The sequence below is a fragment of the Gavialis gangeticus genome, unplaced genomic scaffold (assembly GCF_001723915.1).
Source record: "Gavialis gangeticus isolate Ggan-Ray unplaced genomic scaffold, GavGan_comp1, whole genome shotgun sequence".
NCBI lineage: Eukaryota > Metazoa > Chordata > Crocodylia > Gavialidae > Gavialis > Gavialis gangeticus.
Window position 1 is genome coordinate 6,853,084 of NW_017729012.1, and position 18,635 is coordinate 6,871,718.

The 18,635-nt window shown below is 41.7% G+C and overlaps 1 protein-coding gene across 1 annotated transcript in view; it reads left to right on the forward strand.

Moving 5' to 3' along the window:
- The window catches only part of BCAS3 (BCAS3, microtubule associated cell migration factor), a 545,610-nt gene that overhangs the window by 277,153 nt on the left and 249,822 nt on the right, over window positions 1-18,635 (forward strand). Inside the window, exons 21-23 of the mRNA XM_019511118.1 lie at window positions 4,423-4,523; window positions 8,376-8,572; window positions 10,588-10,685. Of these exons, the coding sequence (XP_019366663.1) occupies window positions 4,423-4,523; window positions 8,376-8,572; window positions 10,588-10,685 (396 nt within the window). The remainder of the gene's footprint in view (window positions 1-4,422; window positions 4,524-8,375; window positions 8,573-10,587; window positions 10,686-18,635) is intronic.

Sequence of the window (18,635 nt, forward strand, 5' to 3'; positions counted from 1 at the left end):
CTCAGCCAAGGTTTTATCACGCCTGCCCCACTAGTGAACTCTAAACCAGAGCAGTTTGATGGAATTCAGTAGGTTTCCTCTTAATTTTTATTTCTTTATTTTTGGCAAAGGGAAGCAGTGCTACGTTCTGAGGCAGCGCTAACATGAGCTTTTTTCCATGTCCCATGGAAAGCTGTGGCTTCCCAGGAAAAGGAACGAAACCCGCCTGCCCTTGTGTTTGACCGCTCCTTTTCATTTTCAGAATAAAGGTCCCTTCATTCCCAAATAATACGTGCGTTCAGTTTTTCCCCAGGAATCCTTGGAGTGAGCTAATCTGATGACATAGCAGCGTAGATGCTGCTGGCTGGATCAGCATTTTTGCTGTTAGTCACCGCATAGCAACTTCCCTGCTCTTGACAGTTCTCATACTTGCCCCTGGGAGGGACGAGAAAAGAGCAGTCCATAAAGTTCCCATTGGCTTGAAAGCAGAAACATCTGCTGGAGTCGTGAGCAGTTTGTTCGCCGCGTTCAATAACAGAAAAGCCTGCAGTTGATCAGCTGTGCCTTCAAAAACAGGCACGACTCCAGTCAATAGAATTTATTGCTGGGAGTTTAGGAGCCATGGAGAAGATTAGGGCAATGGCAAAATGTGTCAAAATATGTTTTTCCTTCATTGGTTTCATAAATAAGCTCTGCAAGAAGTAAGGAATGACTCTGGCTAGCCTTCAGATACTTGTGGTGACTCACCTAGCTCTTTGCAAGCTACAACAGCACAACATTTTATTCATGCTCATGCTCCAGAATAGATCGAATCAGCTTTAAGTCATTAAATCTTGCCACTGTTGTAATGATGTGACACTGTGTCGGCAAAATATCTTGAGAACACATGCTGCTTAGACGATGTCCTTAAGTGTGCATGTAACAAACGTTGTATCAAGTTCAACAAATGTGGCAATTGCATAGGACCTCAGTGAGAAAGTTGGCACATTGCAAGATCTGGGCCCTAATGTGTACAGTGCTGTATATAATTAAAACAAAATAGGCCCAGAAATAATTTGGGGGAGTCACAACTTTAAGAATGAAGATGTGTTGCATTAGGGAGGTGTCAAAAGTGGCTCCATAATTGGGGCTGGGCTAAGATATGCATTTAAACCAATACTAAAATCCTTTTATTTCATATAGTGTATGGATTTGTGAAAACCCTGTGCTGTTTATGTGTTACAGAGGCGCCATTCTCTAGTTATGGTTGCAATTGTGTCTGCTTTGCCATTATAAACCTGCATGATTAGGGGTTTACAACATGGCTTTAAAAAATTTGCAGTGGGTGGAAACCTGGCACATAAAGGTCAGCCCTCAAGCAGTATTTTTAAACCAATTATTTTAGGTTATGCAGATATAAAAGTATCCATTATAGCTTCATCTAAGGGTGTCCAGTGGGTTGCGACATCATCAGAGTGCAAAGCTCATTTGTCTTACTAAACCAAAAATGGTTTTAATTACATTGTCCCCTTACTTTGCCTTTTTGGTGCCCTCTGCTTCCCCTTGATGGGTACAGTTCCTCAGGTATCCAGTCCAGCCCTCTGTTTCAAGCCACAAGGAAAACCAACAGGGACAGGAGTGGAAAAAAAGGTCACGTGTCTTATCGTGCTAATCACTTGCTTTTTTCCCCCTCCTTTTAAGTTTTTGGTTTTTTCTCTAATGTGAAGTTGCACTTGCTGCCATGGAAAGTGTACTGATTGGACCATAATCTTTAGCGATACCTTTTTAATGCCCCAACGATGCCTATGCGGCACTGGTCAGGCCGCAGCTGGAGTACTGCGTCCAGTTCTGGGCGCCGCACTTTAAGAGGGATGTGGACAGCATGGAGAGGGTCCAGAGGAGGGCCACTCGTATGATCAAGGGACAGCAGGGTAGGTCCTATGAGGAAAGGTTGCGGGACCTGAACCTGTTCAGCCTTCAAAAGAGAAGGCTGAGGGGGGATCTTGTGGCCTGTTATAAACTGGTTAGGGGGGATCAGCAGGCGCTGGGGGAGTCCCTGTTCCCCCGAGCGCCGCAAGGAGTGACCAGGAACAATGGTCACAAGCTGGCGGAGGGAAGGTTTAAGTTGGACATCAGGAGGCGCTACTTCACGGTCAGGGCGGCTAGGGTCTGGAACCAGCTTCCAAGTGAGGTGGTGCAGGCTCCCACCCTGGGGGTTTTTAAGAGGAGGTTGGATGACCACCTTACTGGGGTCATTTGACCCCAGTACTCTTTCCTGCCATGGCAGGGGGTCAGACTAGATGATCTGCTCAGGTCCCTTCCGACCCTAGAAACTATGAAACTATGAAACGAGCAACAATCATGAAACTTGATCCTTTCAGTGATGAGCCTGCGATTCCTTTTTGTAGCAAAATATAAACAATTATGTCCCTTAAGACTGTATATTGAATGGGAACGGTTGAGAGTTTGAAGATTACTTTGATCCAGATAAAATTCTGGGGTATCAGTGCACAGGCTCAAAAACTAGAAGTTGCTTTTTGTAGCAACATATGTAAATGCTGTCAGAATAGGAAATGGAAATGAAACTATTAATAGACTAGCAAAATGTTCTCTATTACATTTCTCCCATTGCATCCGCCTCTGGACTAGCAGGAAGAGAGATTTTCTAGTAATGTAAGCTCCCGTAGCACTTTTCAGAGATGTATGGCATTAATGCCAGCACTGGGGCCAGAATCCAGCTGAGGTAGTATGCCTACCTATTTCCCTGCAGCAAGTTCAGCTGAGTGCAATATACTTTACAGCCTGCCCTAAAGTGTCATATAGCATTACTATAAATCGTTAATCATTTGGCACATTTGACTGCAGAAATTGTTGTATTTTGCTGGTGGGTGAAACAGTCCCTGCGTATAACTTATATATCCATTTAAGATCAAGCTCTGCTTTCCGTTGCATTCCTGCAATGCAATGAGAGGTTTTGCCATTTGCAGAGAACTATGCAAAAGCTATCCTTGAAAAAACTTTCCATCAAAACAGCGGCCAGAGTGCTCCGGCACTGCTTTTCCTGGAGAGCCGTTAGCAATGAACTTTTAAAGAAGTGGCACACAATGGGCAGAGAAGAAGACTTAGTCCCATTTAAAAAAAAAATAATTGTTCATAAGGGATTGTTACCTCAAACATGCACATGAATAATTACTCAGGTGTTGTCTCACTGACATTATAGGAGGGCTGCTTGCCCAGGTGAAGTGATTTGTTTGTATAAGTGTTTGCAGGATAGTGCCTTAATTTTCTTAGGAGTGCTAAATGCCAAGGATATGAATGCCTAAGGAATACGTACGGAGAAATAGGAAGTGGATAGAAGCAAAGCATCACATCAGTGGGCTTTTGCTTTCTGTGATAGTGTTGTGTTACTTGATTTTAGAAATGCAAGACCCTCAATAAAGGCATCGATATGCCTGATACTTTCAGTCCTCCATATATTTTAATCTGATTTCAAATTTAAAAATTGACAGGGTAATAAGAAGTCTGTAAACAATTGCACATTTTCAGTATGTATTATATTCTTGCAGGTCTGTTCTGCCTGTGAACTTTCCTAAAAAAGGGTTTTTTTTTAACTTTGTTTGCTTCCATCCTCCAGATACCTGCACAGCTGGGCATACATCATGCCTATAGAGCATTAGCTATTTGCAAAGACAATTTTCCTATCGTTATCATTATTTTATTATTATTATTGTTGTTGGTACTTATTATTTATTATTATTACTTCATTGAGCAGCTCATGAGCTATAGATATTGAAAAATATGAAATGTCTTTGTCATGAACACATTGCGGCTATTGTGATCAAACACGGTAACGGTGCAAAGCAGCTGATACGATACAAATCATCTACTGTTACCCGGATTAAAAAAAAACGCAGTTGCCAGCCAGCTTCAAACTAAGTGCATTAATGTCAAGATGAGGTGATCATATTAGTTCTGAAGCCAGGGAAGTGCACTGCGTATTCAAGGTTGGTATGTTTGCCAGCGCCTCAGGATAAGTTTTGTCACTGTAGCTTAACACTGTTCAAATTCTCTTAAAGTGGACAATTTGAAAAGTTTGTGTAGCAAGCCTGTATCATTGGTGGCATTTGTCAGTATTAGAGCCCTCAAGACAATTTAGGCAGGGTAGTCATTGCAGTGGAGTTGTTCTGTGTGTCTGCTAGCTTCTGGCAGAAAGAAGTATACTAGGCTGTGTTATCATAGTGTTTCCAAGCCTAGAAATAATGTGGAGGTGGGTGAGTTTTCAGAACAGGAGCTGCTTTAGACTTCACAGCACCGATGCTCACTAACCTTGCTCTGTGTCCCCAGAAAGAGTCCCAATTCCATGGACGTACATATGTTGCCACATTATTACACGTGTGAGAAAGCGTCTTCCAAAAACACCCAGCAGAATAAATGACATTTCTGAATTTTTGTCTCTTTTCACAGTGGTTCCACCTGGGAGTCCTGGACCTATTACTCGACACGAGTCATACGACAGTTTAGCATCTGACCACAGTGGTCAGGAAGACGAAGAGTGGCTTTCCCAGGTATGGGTTTTGGGGATGTCAGGAGAGAAGTGCATGTAGCATCTATTAAGACTGAAACTTGGTAAAGGCCACAATGCAGCAGTAGACTATATCTAAACTTAGCTTCAATCTTGGCTTCTGTGGGATAAGTTTGGCAGTCTCTGTGAATTCCCAGTGGTAGGTATCGACGTTTTAAACAAGCATAAACAAAGCCCCAATGTGTGCTGGCACTAATTACAACCTTGGCAACCTCAGCATAGAATAGGAGTACTAATTTGGCCATGAAAAATAAGCTGCCCTCTCCACCCCTGTAGATGTGGTCCCTTTTATTCAGGGTTAAGAGAATTGTCTTGGCAGAGTGGGGAAGCCTGCTTATTTGTAACCCATGCTACACTCCATTATTTCCTAACTTCAGGCTAAGGGAGTAGCTTGCTTACAACACATCTTTTATTTGTGAGCAGCTACCTTCCCCCAGTGCTAGATTCATCCAGTTTTTGTTGAATCCCACTACTATAGTGCTGCATGATGATCTCAATCTAAATGAAATCTCTTGTTTATGAAGTCAGATTTTAAGTCAGGGTTAATTACTATTGCGTACAGTGGGAATGCTCCCTGGGTAAGATCTGAAGAAGTGTAACAGGATTCAATTCGGCTTAGCCAAAACGTTGACTTGCAGACTTGTGTCATGAATAATCAAATAAAGTTCCATTTCTATGCATTTTTAAGATTGGCTTTTGAAATGTAGTAAGAGTCAAAAATAACCGAACAACAATGAAAAGTAAATGAATTTATCAACTCAATTGTTCCGCATCCTGACAGACTATGTGAACTTTCTTTTGTTTGGATATATTACTGAATAGGTGCATGGTCCATGCAAAGCTGATGCCCAGATTTCACATTTTAAATACAGTACGATTTTGGATATGACTGTTTTGACCCCTGGATATCCAGGAGTCAAAAAAAAACTGGGGTGGGGGGAGTGAAGCAGTGCACACACAGGCACCTGGGGTAACTTGCCGTGTGCCAAGTGCCAGCGTTCCCCAGGGACAAGTAGCGGTGGCACAAGGTGTGCCGCCGCTACTTGTCCCCGGGGAACCAAACATCCACGCTCATCGGGACATGCCTGCTGAGTTCAAGAGGGCCTCGCTTTCATCCCCAGCGTCTAATAATTTTCAAAATATTACAGTTACATTGCCCATTTTGTATCCCAATATCATTTGGATAGTTAATAATTGAGCTAATTTTATTTGTCTGATGACTCTGTAAAGGAAAGCAGGTCTCTCACCAAAAGAAGACAAAAATAAAGTGAAGCATTGGCATACAGGCTAGCTGACTTCTACTGCGGAGTTTACACAAAGTAGTTGTAGAAGCTTAGTGGCACTCAGGCGCTGTCATAACTTTTCTGCATTAGAGTAGCAAATATATTTATATAAAAAAAAAAAATCCCAGATGAGTTTTCTTAGGACACAAAAAGGGAAAGCAGGAAATGCACTAGGAATGCTTAATATTTGCTAAGTGAAAAGAGTGATGATATCTCTTTTGAACATGAAGATGCTGGCGTTCTCTAAGCAAGCCACTTCAGATTAAGCCCAAAGTGCATGTATGTTTTTCAAAATTAAAGTGTTGTTATCAACAGTAACAGCATGCAGTGAAAAAACACTGCCCTTCACTTCAACTTTTCAATTAGAACAGTGGGTAATGTGTGCTGTCAGTGTGAAGTAGATACAATATGTTTGTCCTGCACACAACAGGAGAGTGAATAGGAACATCTGGACATAGCCTCGGTGAAATTGCAAAGGCATCTGTTTACCTCTCGGCTCTGTGACACTGATGGTTTCAAGCTTAAAATATACAGAATGCTTTATCTGTGGCCTAATTTGCATTGCTGCATAAAAGCTACTCAAATCAGAAACCACTACAGTCAATTGGAGTTACCACAAAATAAACAGAAATATGAAAATTGTACTAACCGGACTATGCATTTGTCCTCCTGGATTTACAGATAGCAGCTGCCTTAGAATAATATTTTCAGAACCCTTCACAGGACATCTTGGAAGAATCTGTAGTCAAAAATACAAAAAAAAATTATGTTAATTAAAAAAAAAAATCCCTAAGATGCTGAAAAAAAATGCTATATGAAACATGCCTAAAGGCATCCATGTGAGCATCCTTGGTAAACTGCTATCCATCTGTAAGCTTGTTCATTGTTTTGATAGTAACTCATATACATTTAATAGCCTGATTAATTTTTAAACTTTGAAAATACCAGCTCACAAGCTGAATTTCTGATTTTTAAAGTGTTGATGCATTATTTTGTTTTTATGGCTGAGTTGGCCGTTTCATTCGGCGGCCTTGTTTTCAGGTTCTGTACCATTTGAAACGAGTACGATTTGAACTGATCACGCTTGTTTGCATTCTTAGTGGTGACTTTGAATGTTTGAAAAAAATGTTTTCCTCCGGTTTTCAGTATGAAACCCGTCATTTTGAAATTTTCAAAAAAATATTGTGTATGCTTCGCTTACTGAAAGTGACTTATTTTTCAGCTTATTTGTAAGATATTTAAATGCCCATTGAAAGCAAAGCAAGTATCTTGCAGTAAGGGAAAGAGTTTTTAAAAACTTGAAAGTGAAATTGCGTGCTTTGCACACATTTTCTGTACTCTTGAGCCTCTCTTGTTTGGAATTACAGGGCCTCACAAGCGCATTGAAAATAGAAACTTGTGCTTTGTTTAAAGTGTCAGACTTTTAACTAAATCATATACGTTAAGCATTTAGCTACATTTTTAAATATATATTTATGTAGTTAAGTGGCTCTAGTTCTTTGCTCTCTTACGTTTGTATTCCCATTGCTGCCTGCAAATGATGCTGCTTTCCAGCAAGATGGTCTTTGCCAGCAGCAGCCTCTGAAATGCCAGCTGTAATTATGACCCTTGTTATGAAATACAATTCACACATTATCCATGTGAAGAAGTGCTGGTGTAATGTGTGAACTTTTAGAAAGCTGAACTAAACAAAATAGTAACAGCTTCCTTTTGAAGAGAAGGCCCTCTGACCTGGTCAGGATTAAAGTCATTCATGAAAATGTATGGGGCTAGATTTTTTTTTCCCTCCACTTGATTTGTATAGACAAAGAGTGAAGTCTGTTCTTCTAATCGGTGGTGGGGAATGCTCAATTTTTAGTTTTGTGACACTAGTAGTCATTGCATACTGATAAAAGCAAGATACAAATTGAATTATTTGGCATGATCGCCATAGTGGAAGTCCAGAGGCTTCACAGTGATTCAGAAGGTTTTAAAGATTTTTGTATCCTGAAAATGTTTTTAAAATCAGACTATCAGTGAAATTTCTGTGATACACATTTTACTTGTGGAGCTCTGTTTTCAAAATCTTATTATTTCCAAATTCTGTCCATGAATGCCCAGGGTAGCTCAGAGATGTGTAAAGCAAGTGTTTCTGCACCTGCCTGTATATATGTGCATCCCAACATCAATGTTTGGACATCCTCCCTAGGAGGCAATATTGGAGAACGGGATTCACTGTAGATTATTTGGCAGGGTTAAGTTGTCCCTCACATTTAGAAAGCTGTTTAACCTTGAATAATCCCGTTTAGGTTCTACGCATTTAATTCGGTATCATTGGCCAGATCTGGAGCCATGCAGAGCGTTCACTGAGACCATGAGAATGGCAGAATGGGACTCACTATAAAAGCTGCTCCCTATTTTGCTTTGTTCCTGTCTCTTCTAAAGGGATGGGGCAAAATATCTTCCCCTACTGTTTATTTCCGGTGGGATTGTAAAGAGTTCATGAGATCGAGAGAATTGCTCAATGTATTACTCAGTTCAGGTTATTTTAACACTTCATACCACTTTCCTAGGTTGAGATAGTGACTCACACCGGACCTCACCGACGCCTGTGGATGGGTCCCCAGTTCCAGTTCAAAACAATTCATCCATCAGGCCAAACAACAGTAATTTCCTCCAGTTCTTCTGTGCTGCAGTCGCATGGGCCAAGTGACACACCACAGCCTCTTCTGGACTTCGATACAGATGATCTTGATCTCAACAGTCTCAGGTGCAAATAAAGTGAATTTTCTAAGGATGTTTCTCGATTATTTACACTTGCAGTAACCTGTTACTTACATAAGTATCTTCTGCCTTGCATATGTAACGATTCTCTGCAACCTGGTCAAGATCAGATTCTCAGAAGATCACTTGACTCGTTATCAGTAAAAAAAAACAACAAACAAACAAAAAAACAACAAATTGTCCAGGGCAAAGTGTGGAGAAAAATTTCTCCCCAAATGACTTTAGAGGTTGCTTGGATTCCTTTCTGTTGTCGCCTCTTGCGTGAGTAACAGTAGAAGGTGGTGCAAAGTCCAGTGTTCCTGTTCTTCGGTGTCTTAAAAAGTTCAAGGCTGCTTTAGCTTTCACAGTTTCTGCTTTGCTTAGCAAGTTTATCTGTTAGAAAATGACTGGGAGCATTAGGGTGTAGATTTATAACCTGCTGACCATAAAGAGGTCAGTTTGTTAGAACATGAAATGAACCACTGGAATGTCCCTCCTCCCGCCCACCCCTTCTTTCCTTTGCTTAAGAGTAATGTGAACAATTCTGATCATAGATTTGAACCCAGGGATGCACTGGATAACCTTTTGCCTCCCGCATCATTTTTGTTGGCAACCATGCATGGTGAGGGAAGTACCCTCTGCATGCAGCACATTGGATAACGCGTCTCAATAGGTTATCCAGTGCCTCCCTCTTAAGCAGTGAGTTTTAATTCCTATGCGTGTCAGAAGTCTCTGCATCCCGTATGGTTGCAATGAAGCATTAACAAGCTTCAGTAAGTCTACAGGTTTCAGAGGCTGCACATAGTTCTTAAATCCAGAGTTTTGTGGGATGTGGGCTCTTTTCTTAACTCCCAGTAATATAAAAATGGGAATGTAAAATATGGAGAACTGGGTAGGCTCCATGGAGGATCTGATCTTAAAGGGTGCTTGTGCATGAGCCAGGAGGCTGCTCCGATGCACTGTAATTACAGCGCATCTGAGCAGACTTGGTTAATCCCCGCACTTCAAAACGGCAGCAGGGTCGCTTTAACTAAAGCTTATTTGACGAGCTTTAGATAAAGTGCCCCACCACCATTTTGAAGCGCCAGGATGCTGATACATGAGACACTCCAGGTGCTTTAATTAGAGCGGCTCTCGGAGCCACTCTGATTAAAGTGCCCCCCCCAGAGCAGCAGTGAAAACGTCCGAAGTGTCTTCAAATAGGGCAGTTGTCCCATTGACTTTGGTGAAATCACTCCCATTGGTTCAGGATTGGCCTCTTAAGGTGCACACTAGGTATCAGGTCTTTCCAGGGGTTTGGGATCTCATCCAGATGTTTTCAAGAACAACATATATGTGCGGAAAGGGAAAGAGTGGATGTTAAAACCATGTTTGAGGTGGCATTTTCATTGATCAAATAAAGAAAGATCTGAGTTGCCACGAGAGTAGGTAGTTAAAACACAACCTTTACCCTCCCACAAAGCAAAATAAGTTTGCCAGCCAAGGAGAATCATCCTGCACTGGTGGGCAAGGGAATTTCTGCATCTGGGGTTTGGAGTTTTTTTTCCCCTTTTCTCCTTTGCAGCTGCCTAAGAGTTCAAGTCCTGAGAGAGAATGTGGAGACCCGCGGTTTTTATGCATTCTCCATCCATCCATGTTGTATTTAACCATAACTTGGATCCACACAACAAGGGAAAATAAAAATTTTCAACACTTGGTTGATTTTTAGAATAAACAGTCTTTTAATTGGCCAGGGTTTTTTTGGTTCAGGCTTAATACCAGGAAAAACCCTTTCACAGTTAGGGTGTCCAGACTGCGGAATAAATTCTCTTCAGAGGTGGTGCAGTCACCTACCCTGGAGATTTTCAAGAGGAGACTGAACGGTCACTTCCCTGGGGTCACCTAACCCTAGTTGCCTTCCTGTCTAGAGCGGAGGGGCTGGATCTGATGATCTGCAAGGCCCCTTCCTTGCAAGGTCCCCAGTCTGTGGTTTAAAGAGCAGCGATTTTTGCATCCAGGTTAAATATGTGATTTGCATTTTAGGATTCAGCCAGTTCGCTCTGAACCTGTTAGCATGCCGGGGTCATCACGTCCAATGTCCGATCGGAGAGGAGTCTCAACGGTGATCGATGCTACCTCAGGTAGAGAGCGCGCATGTGTTGACTTCATGTTGTCATTGATGTTCATGGCGTTGCCAAACTTTGCCTTTGCTTAGTAACGTTTTCCGCCTAACCAGTGCCGTATTGCAAAAGGACCGTCCAGATCTGCAGCTGCAGTGTAGGTTGAGCGCTATCTAAAAATTAGCCAACGCATATTGAAGGGTACCGCGCCGATGACTTCTTTTGCCTTTGATCATTCGAATGTGAAGTAACCGCACTGACACAAAATGTAAATGAAATGTGTGCGTTCAATTTGCTTGACCCGTTAGGATATCAAAAGGCCCGAGCTAAAGAAGCAGAAGATGTGCAAGGGCTAACACTGGAATGCTCTTATTAGTGAAAGAGCAACGTTAAGAAAATCATTGCACCATTGATCTCTGCCCATCACAGATATAAACGCCCTTCCACCAAATCAGATCCACGTACGTATTAGCAGCGTCTGTCAGCGAACACGGCTCCCGGATAACCTAACCAATGCTTCTTGAGCAGGAAACCTTTTTGCTGATGCCTTCGGAGACGGAGAGTAAATTGAAGAACACGGTGGCTATGTCTGTATCAGCAAAGTAGCAGATATACGTGCCACAAAGTTTTCTTCTCTTTTTCTTTTTCTGCTCTGGTGTAGGAGGTGTAAAGGAACGAGGGCAGCGGGGTTTTATAGTCTCGCACAGCTGTATAGCATCTGACGGTTCCCCACAGCAGGATTTTGTCAAATAAAATCTCTCACAAGTAGAATTATTAAACACAGAGCATTAGTCAAACAGTTGAGTCAGAGAGGATTTTAATCTTTAGCGATTTGAAAATCCCTAGAGACTGCTGATTGGATTGAGGTTTAAACTGTAAAAGGAAACTGTAACACATACAGAAACTGATTTGTGAAGGTTGTTTTAAAGAGAGTTAAAATAAAAGCTCCTGTTCGGGGCTGTGTTTTCCATTGATATCAATGCGGAGTCCAGGATACCACCATGTTAGCCAAATGCATTGATATATTTCTTTTGGTGTCTTAAGGTTTTCCCTGGATCGGTGTCTGTTATTCAGTGTAATTATAAGCATATTCACATTTGATATTAGAGGTTCTGTCATCGATTTATATTATACATTTCTATTTTAAGAGGTTTAAAACTTGGGAAATTAGCCCTGCTTGAAATGAGAAAAATGTTTAGAGCCGTTCAGTCAGAGGAAACATTTACATTTTTTTCTCAATATCACCCATAAATTATCAAATACATTTTGGTTGTACTAAAATATTAATTAGTTGAGCTCCCTTTGTTTGGAGTTCACTTACCTTGTTAAAAATACACATTACACACTTGGATTTAGTGGTAGCCTCTATTGGGATGGCTGAACATTTAAAACCAAATTATTAACGTTTAAATAATCCATCCATGGCAGTCAGCCTCTCAAAATGTTTGGTGTGTTTTGTTTTTGAAGATGGGGGGAGCAATACAGTAAAGGGACTATCACTTGCATATTTCCCCAATGGTAATATGGTTCCCAAATGTCATTTTATGGCCATGTTTTTCAGTTCCCACTACAAACGTGAGAACACGGTTCCTTCTCTGTTAAATAACCCTGTGCTTTTGTGTGGATGGGCCTTTAGTGTAAAGTGGATCATGTGGATGTGATGAAGCTTTATCGGTAATGCATTTAACATGTGGGTCTGTATTTAAATTGTTGAAGTCAATTATATACATTACTATGACACTAAAAATATATTTACTGCATAGCACTGGCTCAGTTTTGCTGTAGCACCTCATAAGTTTCTTAAATAATGCATGGATTTTATGAGACATGCTGATCGCCATATTTTATTTAAGTCCACTGCCAAATTATTTGGATTTGAATTGATTTTGGATTCAGGGACTTTAACCTCTGTTTGCAGCCTTCATATTGGCTGATCCCTGGTCCCTTCCCAGTCAGGGACTATAACTCTTTATTAAGGGGAGATTTGCAAGATTTACATTTGATGGTTTAGTGATGTGAACTCTCCCAAAGATTTAAGGACAAACAACAAAATGCCTGCCCTGTTTCTCAAGGTTTCTCTTCCTGCCACCTTTTAAGGGTTGTTGGTTTTTTTGGTTTTGGGGTTGTTTTTTTAAAAATGTTTAATGGATGAGCAGAAAATTACATTACGGTCAGTTTTGAATTTAAGGTTTTTATTTTAAAAATCTTCCTTGTGCTGCATTACAATTTGTCTTAAACCTGGTACTGTAAATATTCTCATTTCCTGCTATTACTGAGGCACGTCCTAAATGGCTTACATTCTTTCTGAAAACAAGTTTATTGGAAAATACCTTTTTTGGTTTGAGGGATTTTTTTTTTTTTAAGTAGGTCATAAATTTTTATTACCTAACCTGAACCAGGAAGTGATTCCTCAGTTATGACCCATGCATTTGAGTCTGCTGCACTTTATGAAGATGCTTATCTGCCTGTTTGATGGCCTGTTGCTTACAGATACGGTCTCTGTGGCGCCTCCTCTTATCAAGCTGCATCACTGGGTCTTGCCATCAAAAGATTGCAAGTACACGTTTATCATCTTTAATTGTTCTTGCAGCACGCTTTATAGCTTTTTCCCTCCTTGATGGTGACAGCTGTCTTTATGTTTAATGTGACAACAGTGTACATATTTTTATGATTTCCGTCGCTGTCAGTGAAACCATGATACCACGGAGCCATGTCCTTAGACTTTAAAAAAAACCAGCCAGCCCCTTTGTGCTGGAATGAATCTCAGTGAGATTCCCCCTGTGGAGGAAGATACCTGTAGTATTAACAGATGAGAAAAACAGCCAAGGAATTGGGTCATTATGGAAGACTTCAACTTCATACTGGGGCAGGGGGCTGGACTTGATTATCTTTGAGGTCCCTTCCAGCCCTAGTGTCTATGAAATCTATGAAATCCCTAACTTGAAAAATAAATGTTGCTAATAATGGTAGGGCCTAGGTATTCCTGGAAGTAAAAACTGACATATTTCTTCATCACATAGTCATTGAAGCGGCAAGAGGTGATGCCGTTTTAGCTTTGGTTTTGGTCACAAGTAAGGGCACCATGGAAAAACAGACTTGGGTTTTGGAGTGACACAGTTGATTCAAGTTTAAATTGAACGGAACGATAAACAAAACTAGCGCCTGGCTTTTGATTTCAGAAAGACCAGACGCTTTTGTTAGTGGAGTCAACTGGACCGAAGAGCTCAAGAATGTCAATGGAAGTTTACCCCAGTTATCAATTAGGAGGAGGATGCCCCTGCGTGGTAGCAGCAAGATGGCTAATAGTCATGAGTGTATAGAAATGGAGATTGCCGTGTCTGATTTTGAAACAAAACTCGAAGGGCTTGTAATGGAGTCAGGTTGGAGAGACCAGATAATCTCCATCCCAGAAGTCTCAGGGAACTCGGTGAAACATTGGTTGGAATATTGTGCATGTAGATAAACTCAGGTTGGAGCAGATACAGAAGAGAGCAATAAAACAGTTTGGGGAATCGAGGCCTTTCTTCCATGAAGAGACCTGGCTTGTTTATCCTAACAAAACAAAGGTTGGAAATGAGATGAAGACTTCTTGTAGATAGCTAGGGGGCCAAACACCAGGGAGGGAGAAGAGCTATTGAAGCGAAAGAGCAATGTTGGTAAAGGTAGAAATGTCTATAGACTGGACATCAAAACCGGTGTATAGTCATAGAAGCATTTAGGTTCTGGAACAGCCTTCATATAGGAGTATTGGGGGCAAAACAGCTGTGAACAACTTTTAAGATGGAGCTTCATCAGCTTGTAAAAAGGAGCTCTTGATGCGTGTACCTGCAGTAACAGGAGACTGGATGTGTTTACTGTTGTATCTTCCTGTGCTGTCTACAGAGTTGCATCAAGAGTAAAACCGAAGTAAGTGAATGCAAATCAAGGAGACTCTATTGGCAAAGTTAAACATTGGGGTTTAACATTTGGTAAATCAAAAATGGTATTTTTTGCATTGTTATGACTGTTTGCATTCATGTGCTTATTTCAGTCCTAAATGTTGGTGGGCATTTAAAGTTGTTGCCACTCAATGAGCATGTTCTGTTTCTGGTGATATATAATTTTTTTGTTGTGAAAAGACCCTAAGCATTGGAGATTACAGAGAACTAACTGTTCCCAGTGTAACTTTGTATTTAGAGCTGGGCTGATATTCACAATATCTACTTATGGTGGAAATCTGATTCACCCAGATCTGTGTAGCAGGCTATGGTACTGGATTTGGGAAAGGCACATAATATCCCTGTTAATTATCATCTTCTGTACCCTGTGTGATTCATCAGGACATTCACCAGCCATTGCAGCATGGTTCAACTAGTGAAGATTGCATAAAGCTTTTACACTGCCTAGTCCAGATCTAAAGGAAAAAGGTGGAAGCATCTCCTCCATGTTGCCCCTCAGCCTACACCGAGTTTGGACTTTTTCAAAGCATGCCACCTTTTGTTGGGGATGGACGGAGCCTGCAGCACAAAGGGATGTGTACACAGGTTATGGAGGGGCATAAAGAATAACGCATAATGTCTACGGCTGGAGTGGATGTTGTGCCGTGAGCTTCCCCCACTGCACAGGCAGAACATATAGGCCAGTGATTCTCTGCCAGGGTGCCATGAGATTTTCAAGGGTGCTGGAGGGGTGCCATACCATGTTTGCACTGTTAGGTGCAGGAGCATGATTCCCATGACAAAAAACCCAGAGGTTTCAAATAGAAAACCATAGTGTTAAAAACGTTCTGACCTGATGTGATCTTCCCCAGTTCTTTGCGCAGAAGAATTGCTCTAGTATTTTTTTTTCCTGTGGTCAAAAAGCAAACGAGAAGAAAGAGCTGGCATTTCCCATGGGATGCCATGGGTCTGTTGTGGGCGGACTTGAGTCTAAGGAGGTGAGAGCCGCTGATAGAGGCCAGCATCTTTGTAGTCTTAGCTGCTTGGTTCCTCTGCTATTGTGGATGTTTCTTAAAAAACCTCTATACGTCCTGGCCAGTCCTGTTCATCAGCTGTATCTGCAAACAAACACTAAGCTTTTAAATTCATCACTCTGTACATTCAAAGATGTTTAGAGTTCGATACATGCTTTTCAAAGGCTAACGTGTAATTATCACAAGCATCTACACAGCTTGCGCTCCAAAGTCCATCTTTGCCAAGTGCCTTAGGCACTAGAGAGACTTAAGCTCCTAAATGCCTAAGCCACTTTCAAAAAGGGGATTTAGGAGCTTTTGATTTTTTTTTAGAAGATTTTGCTCTTAGTATACAGATAATAAGTCAGAATGCTCCTCTGAGCCATAGGCCAATACCAATCCAAGTTATACATTAGATTATGATGATAAAGATTGCAGAAATGGAAAAAATGTATTGTGGAAAATGAATAATGTGAAGTGGGTGTTCAGTATTGGGAAATTCCTACAGGATTGCAAAAGCGTGTGAAATATGTAAGAAAGATTTGTTGGTGCAACTGATAATATTAGAAGCATACTTTAGTAAAAACAAAGTAATCACAAATGTGGCAAGAAAGATGTGGTAGAATTAGCAATAATACGATTTTGATACTGTCTCTCACCCCATTCTCATTAGGAAGCTGGGGGACTGTGACGTAGACACCCACACAGTCCAATGGGTCGCCAACTGGTTAGAGAGTCGCACCCAGAGGGTGGTAGTGGATGGGTCCTTCTCGACCTGGAAGGACGTGGGAAGTGGGGTCCCACAGGGCTCGGTCCTTGGGCCCGCCCTGTTCAATATCTTCATCAGTGATTTGGACGAGGGGGTGCAAAGCACCCTGTTCAAGTTTGCTGATGACACTAAGATGTGGGGGGAAGTGGGCACAATTGAGGGGAGCAACAGGCTACAGTTAGACCTAGATAGGTTACAAGGATGGGCGGAGGAGAACAGGATGGGGTTTAACACGGACAAGTGTAAGGTGATGCACCTGGGGAGGAACAATAGGCACCACACATACAGGCTGGGGAACTCCCCTCTTGTCAGCACGGAGGTGGAAAAGGATCTGGGAGTCATTATTGACTCCAAGATGAACATGAGTCGGCAATGTGGGGAGGCGGTTAGGAAGGCCAACTGCACCTTGTCGTGCATCCACAGATGCATCTCGAGCAGGTCCAAGGAGGTGATCCTCCCCCTCTATGCGGCACTGGTCAGGCCGCAGCTGGAGTACTGCGTCCAGTTCTGGGCGCCGCACTTTAAGAGGGATGTGGACAGCATCGAGAGGGTCCAGAGGAGGGCCACTCGTATGATCAAGGGACAGCAGGGTAGGTCCTATGAGGAAAGGTTGCGGGACCTGAACCTGTTCAGCCTTCAAAAGAGAAGGCTGAGGGGGGATCTTGTGGCCTGTTATAAACTGGTTAGGGGGGATCAGCAGGCGCTGGGGGAGTCCCTGTTCCCCCGAGCGCCGCAAGGAGTGACCAGGAACAATGGTCACAAGCTGGCGGAGGGAAGGTTTAAGTTGGACATCAGGAGGCGCTACTTCACGGTCAGGGCGGCTAGGGTCTGGAACCAGCTTCCAAGTGAGGTGGTGCAGGCTCCCACCCTGGGGGTTTTTAAGAGGAGGTTGGATGACCACCTTATTGGGGTCATTTGACCCCAGTGCTCTTCCTGCCATGGCAGGGGGTCGGACTAGATGATCTGCTCAGGTCCCTTCCGACCCTAGAAACTATGAAACTATGATTGTGAGTGGTGTAATGAGTATCATCTTGAAAAAGCAAACAATTACACACAGTACATTTTGTTCTTGGAAATAGCATTGCAGAAGCCTTGTAAACCAAAAATACGCAAGTCTAATGGAAGAGTAATGTGTTTCACTATGATTATTGGATGTTATCTCAACATAGGTTTAACTGGGTTTTTTTTTCCTCTTTGGCATTTCAAGAGGTTTTGGTTTTGGTTTTTTAATTTGAGAGTAGGATATAATCATGTCTATGTCTATTTTAATTGTATCGATTTCTTAAAACTAAGAAATGTAAAAATAAAAGTTAAAAAAAGTATTTGCCGAGAGGTACTACTCTGTTTGCCCCTCAGTGTATGCATACTTCTCATGTGCATTGGAAGGAGAATATCCCCTTAAGGATTTAAATGCACTGCAATGCCAGATACTGTTCCAGATTGTCAGGGAAACCTTTAATGAATGTTGAGTTGCAAAGCTTTGTAGAGTAAGAAATTAACCATTGGCACTGAAAAGGCGTGCTGCATAGATTCACATGGCATATTGCAACTGGTTTTTTTAACAAAATTGGCATTGTCTGCTCCTAGTCCAAACAGACAGCTTTTTGACTTGACATTTCAAAACTTCACAGTGATCTCCTTTTCACTGAGGTGGCTAAAATCCATCACCAGTTTTCTAGCTGTGGAGATCTGCAGAATTATTGCCGCTAACCTAATAACAGAACGTACGTCGTCTAGGTTTGTAGTGAAACGTTCCCACCAGTAAACCAGGCCCCTGGAAGAAGATAAGGTTGCATTTCATCTACATTCTGCAAATGAGTAATTCACGCCTCATTGGATTACTTGCGTATGAATATGAAAATCAAAATAAGTTTATGAACTCTGTTAATAAAAAATTACACAAACTAAATTAAAGGAAATTCAGGAAGACTAGGCTCCTGCTGCAGAACAATAAACCTAATAATTCGTTAAAAAAATGTCTCACGTTTAACATGTTGTACCTACACATTTTGTCCTTAAATTCAATAGCAAACCCCCTCTGATTTTTAAGGGGCAGAAATTGTTTGAGAAATTGTGTAGAAGACTTCTTAAAAACCATAATCCTACTTGATTGTAAAATGAAATAGACTGCCGGAAAGCACTGTCTTTTTTTCCCCCAGGCAAAACTGGTCCTGTTTCTGTTTCCCCAGGGTCCCCAGAAATCATTTTGTTTCTTTGCCATTTGAGGAGGAAGATTGTAGCCCCCCCCCCCCCAAAAAAAAAAAAAAGGGGG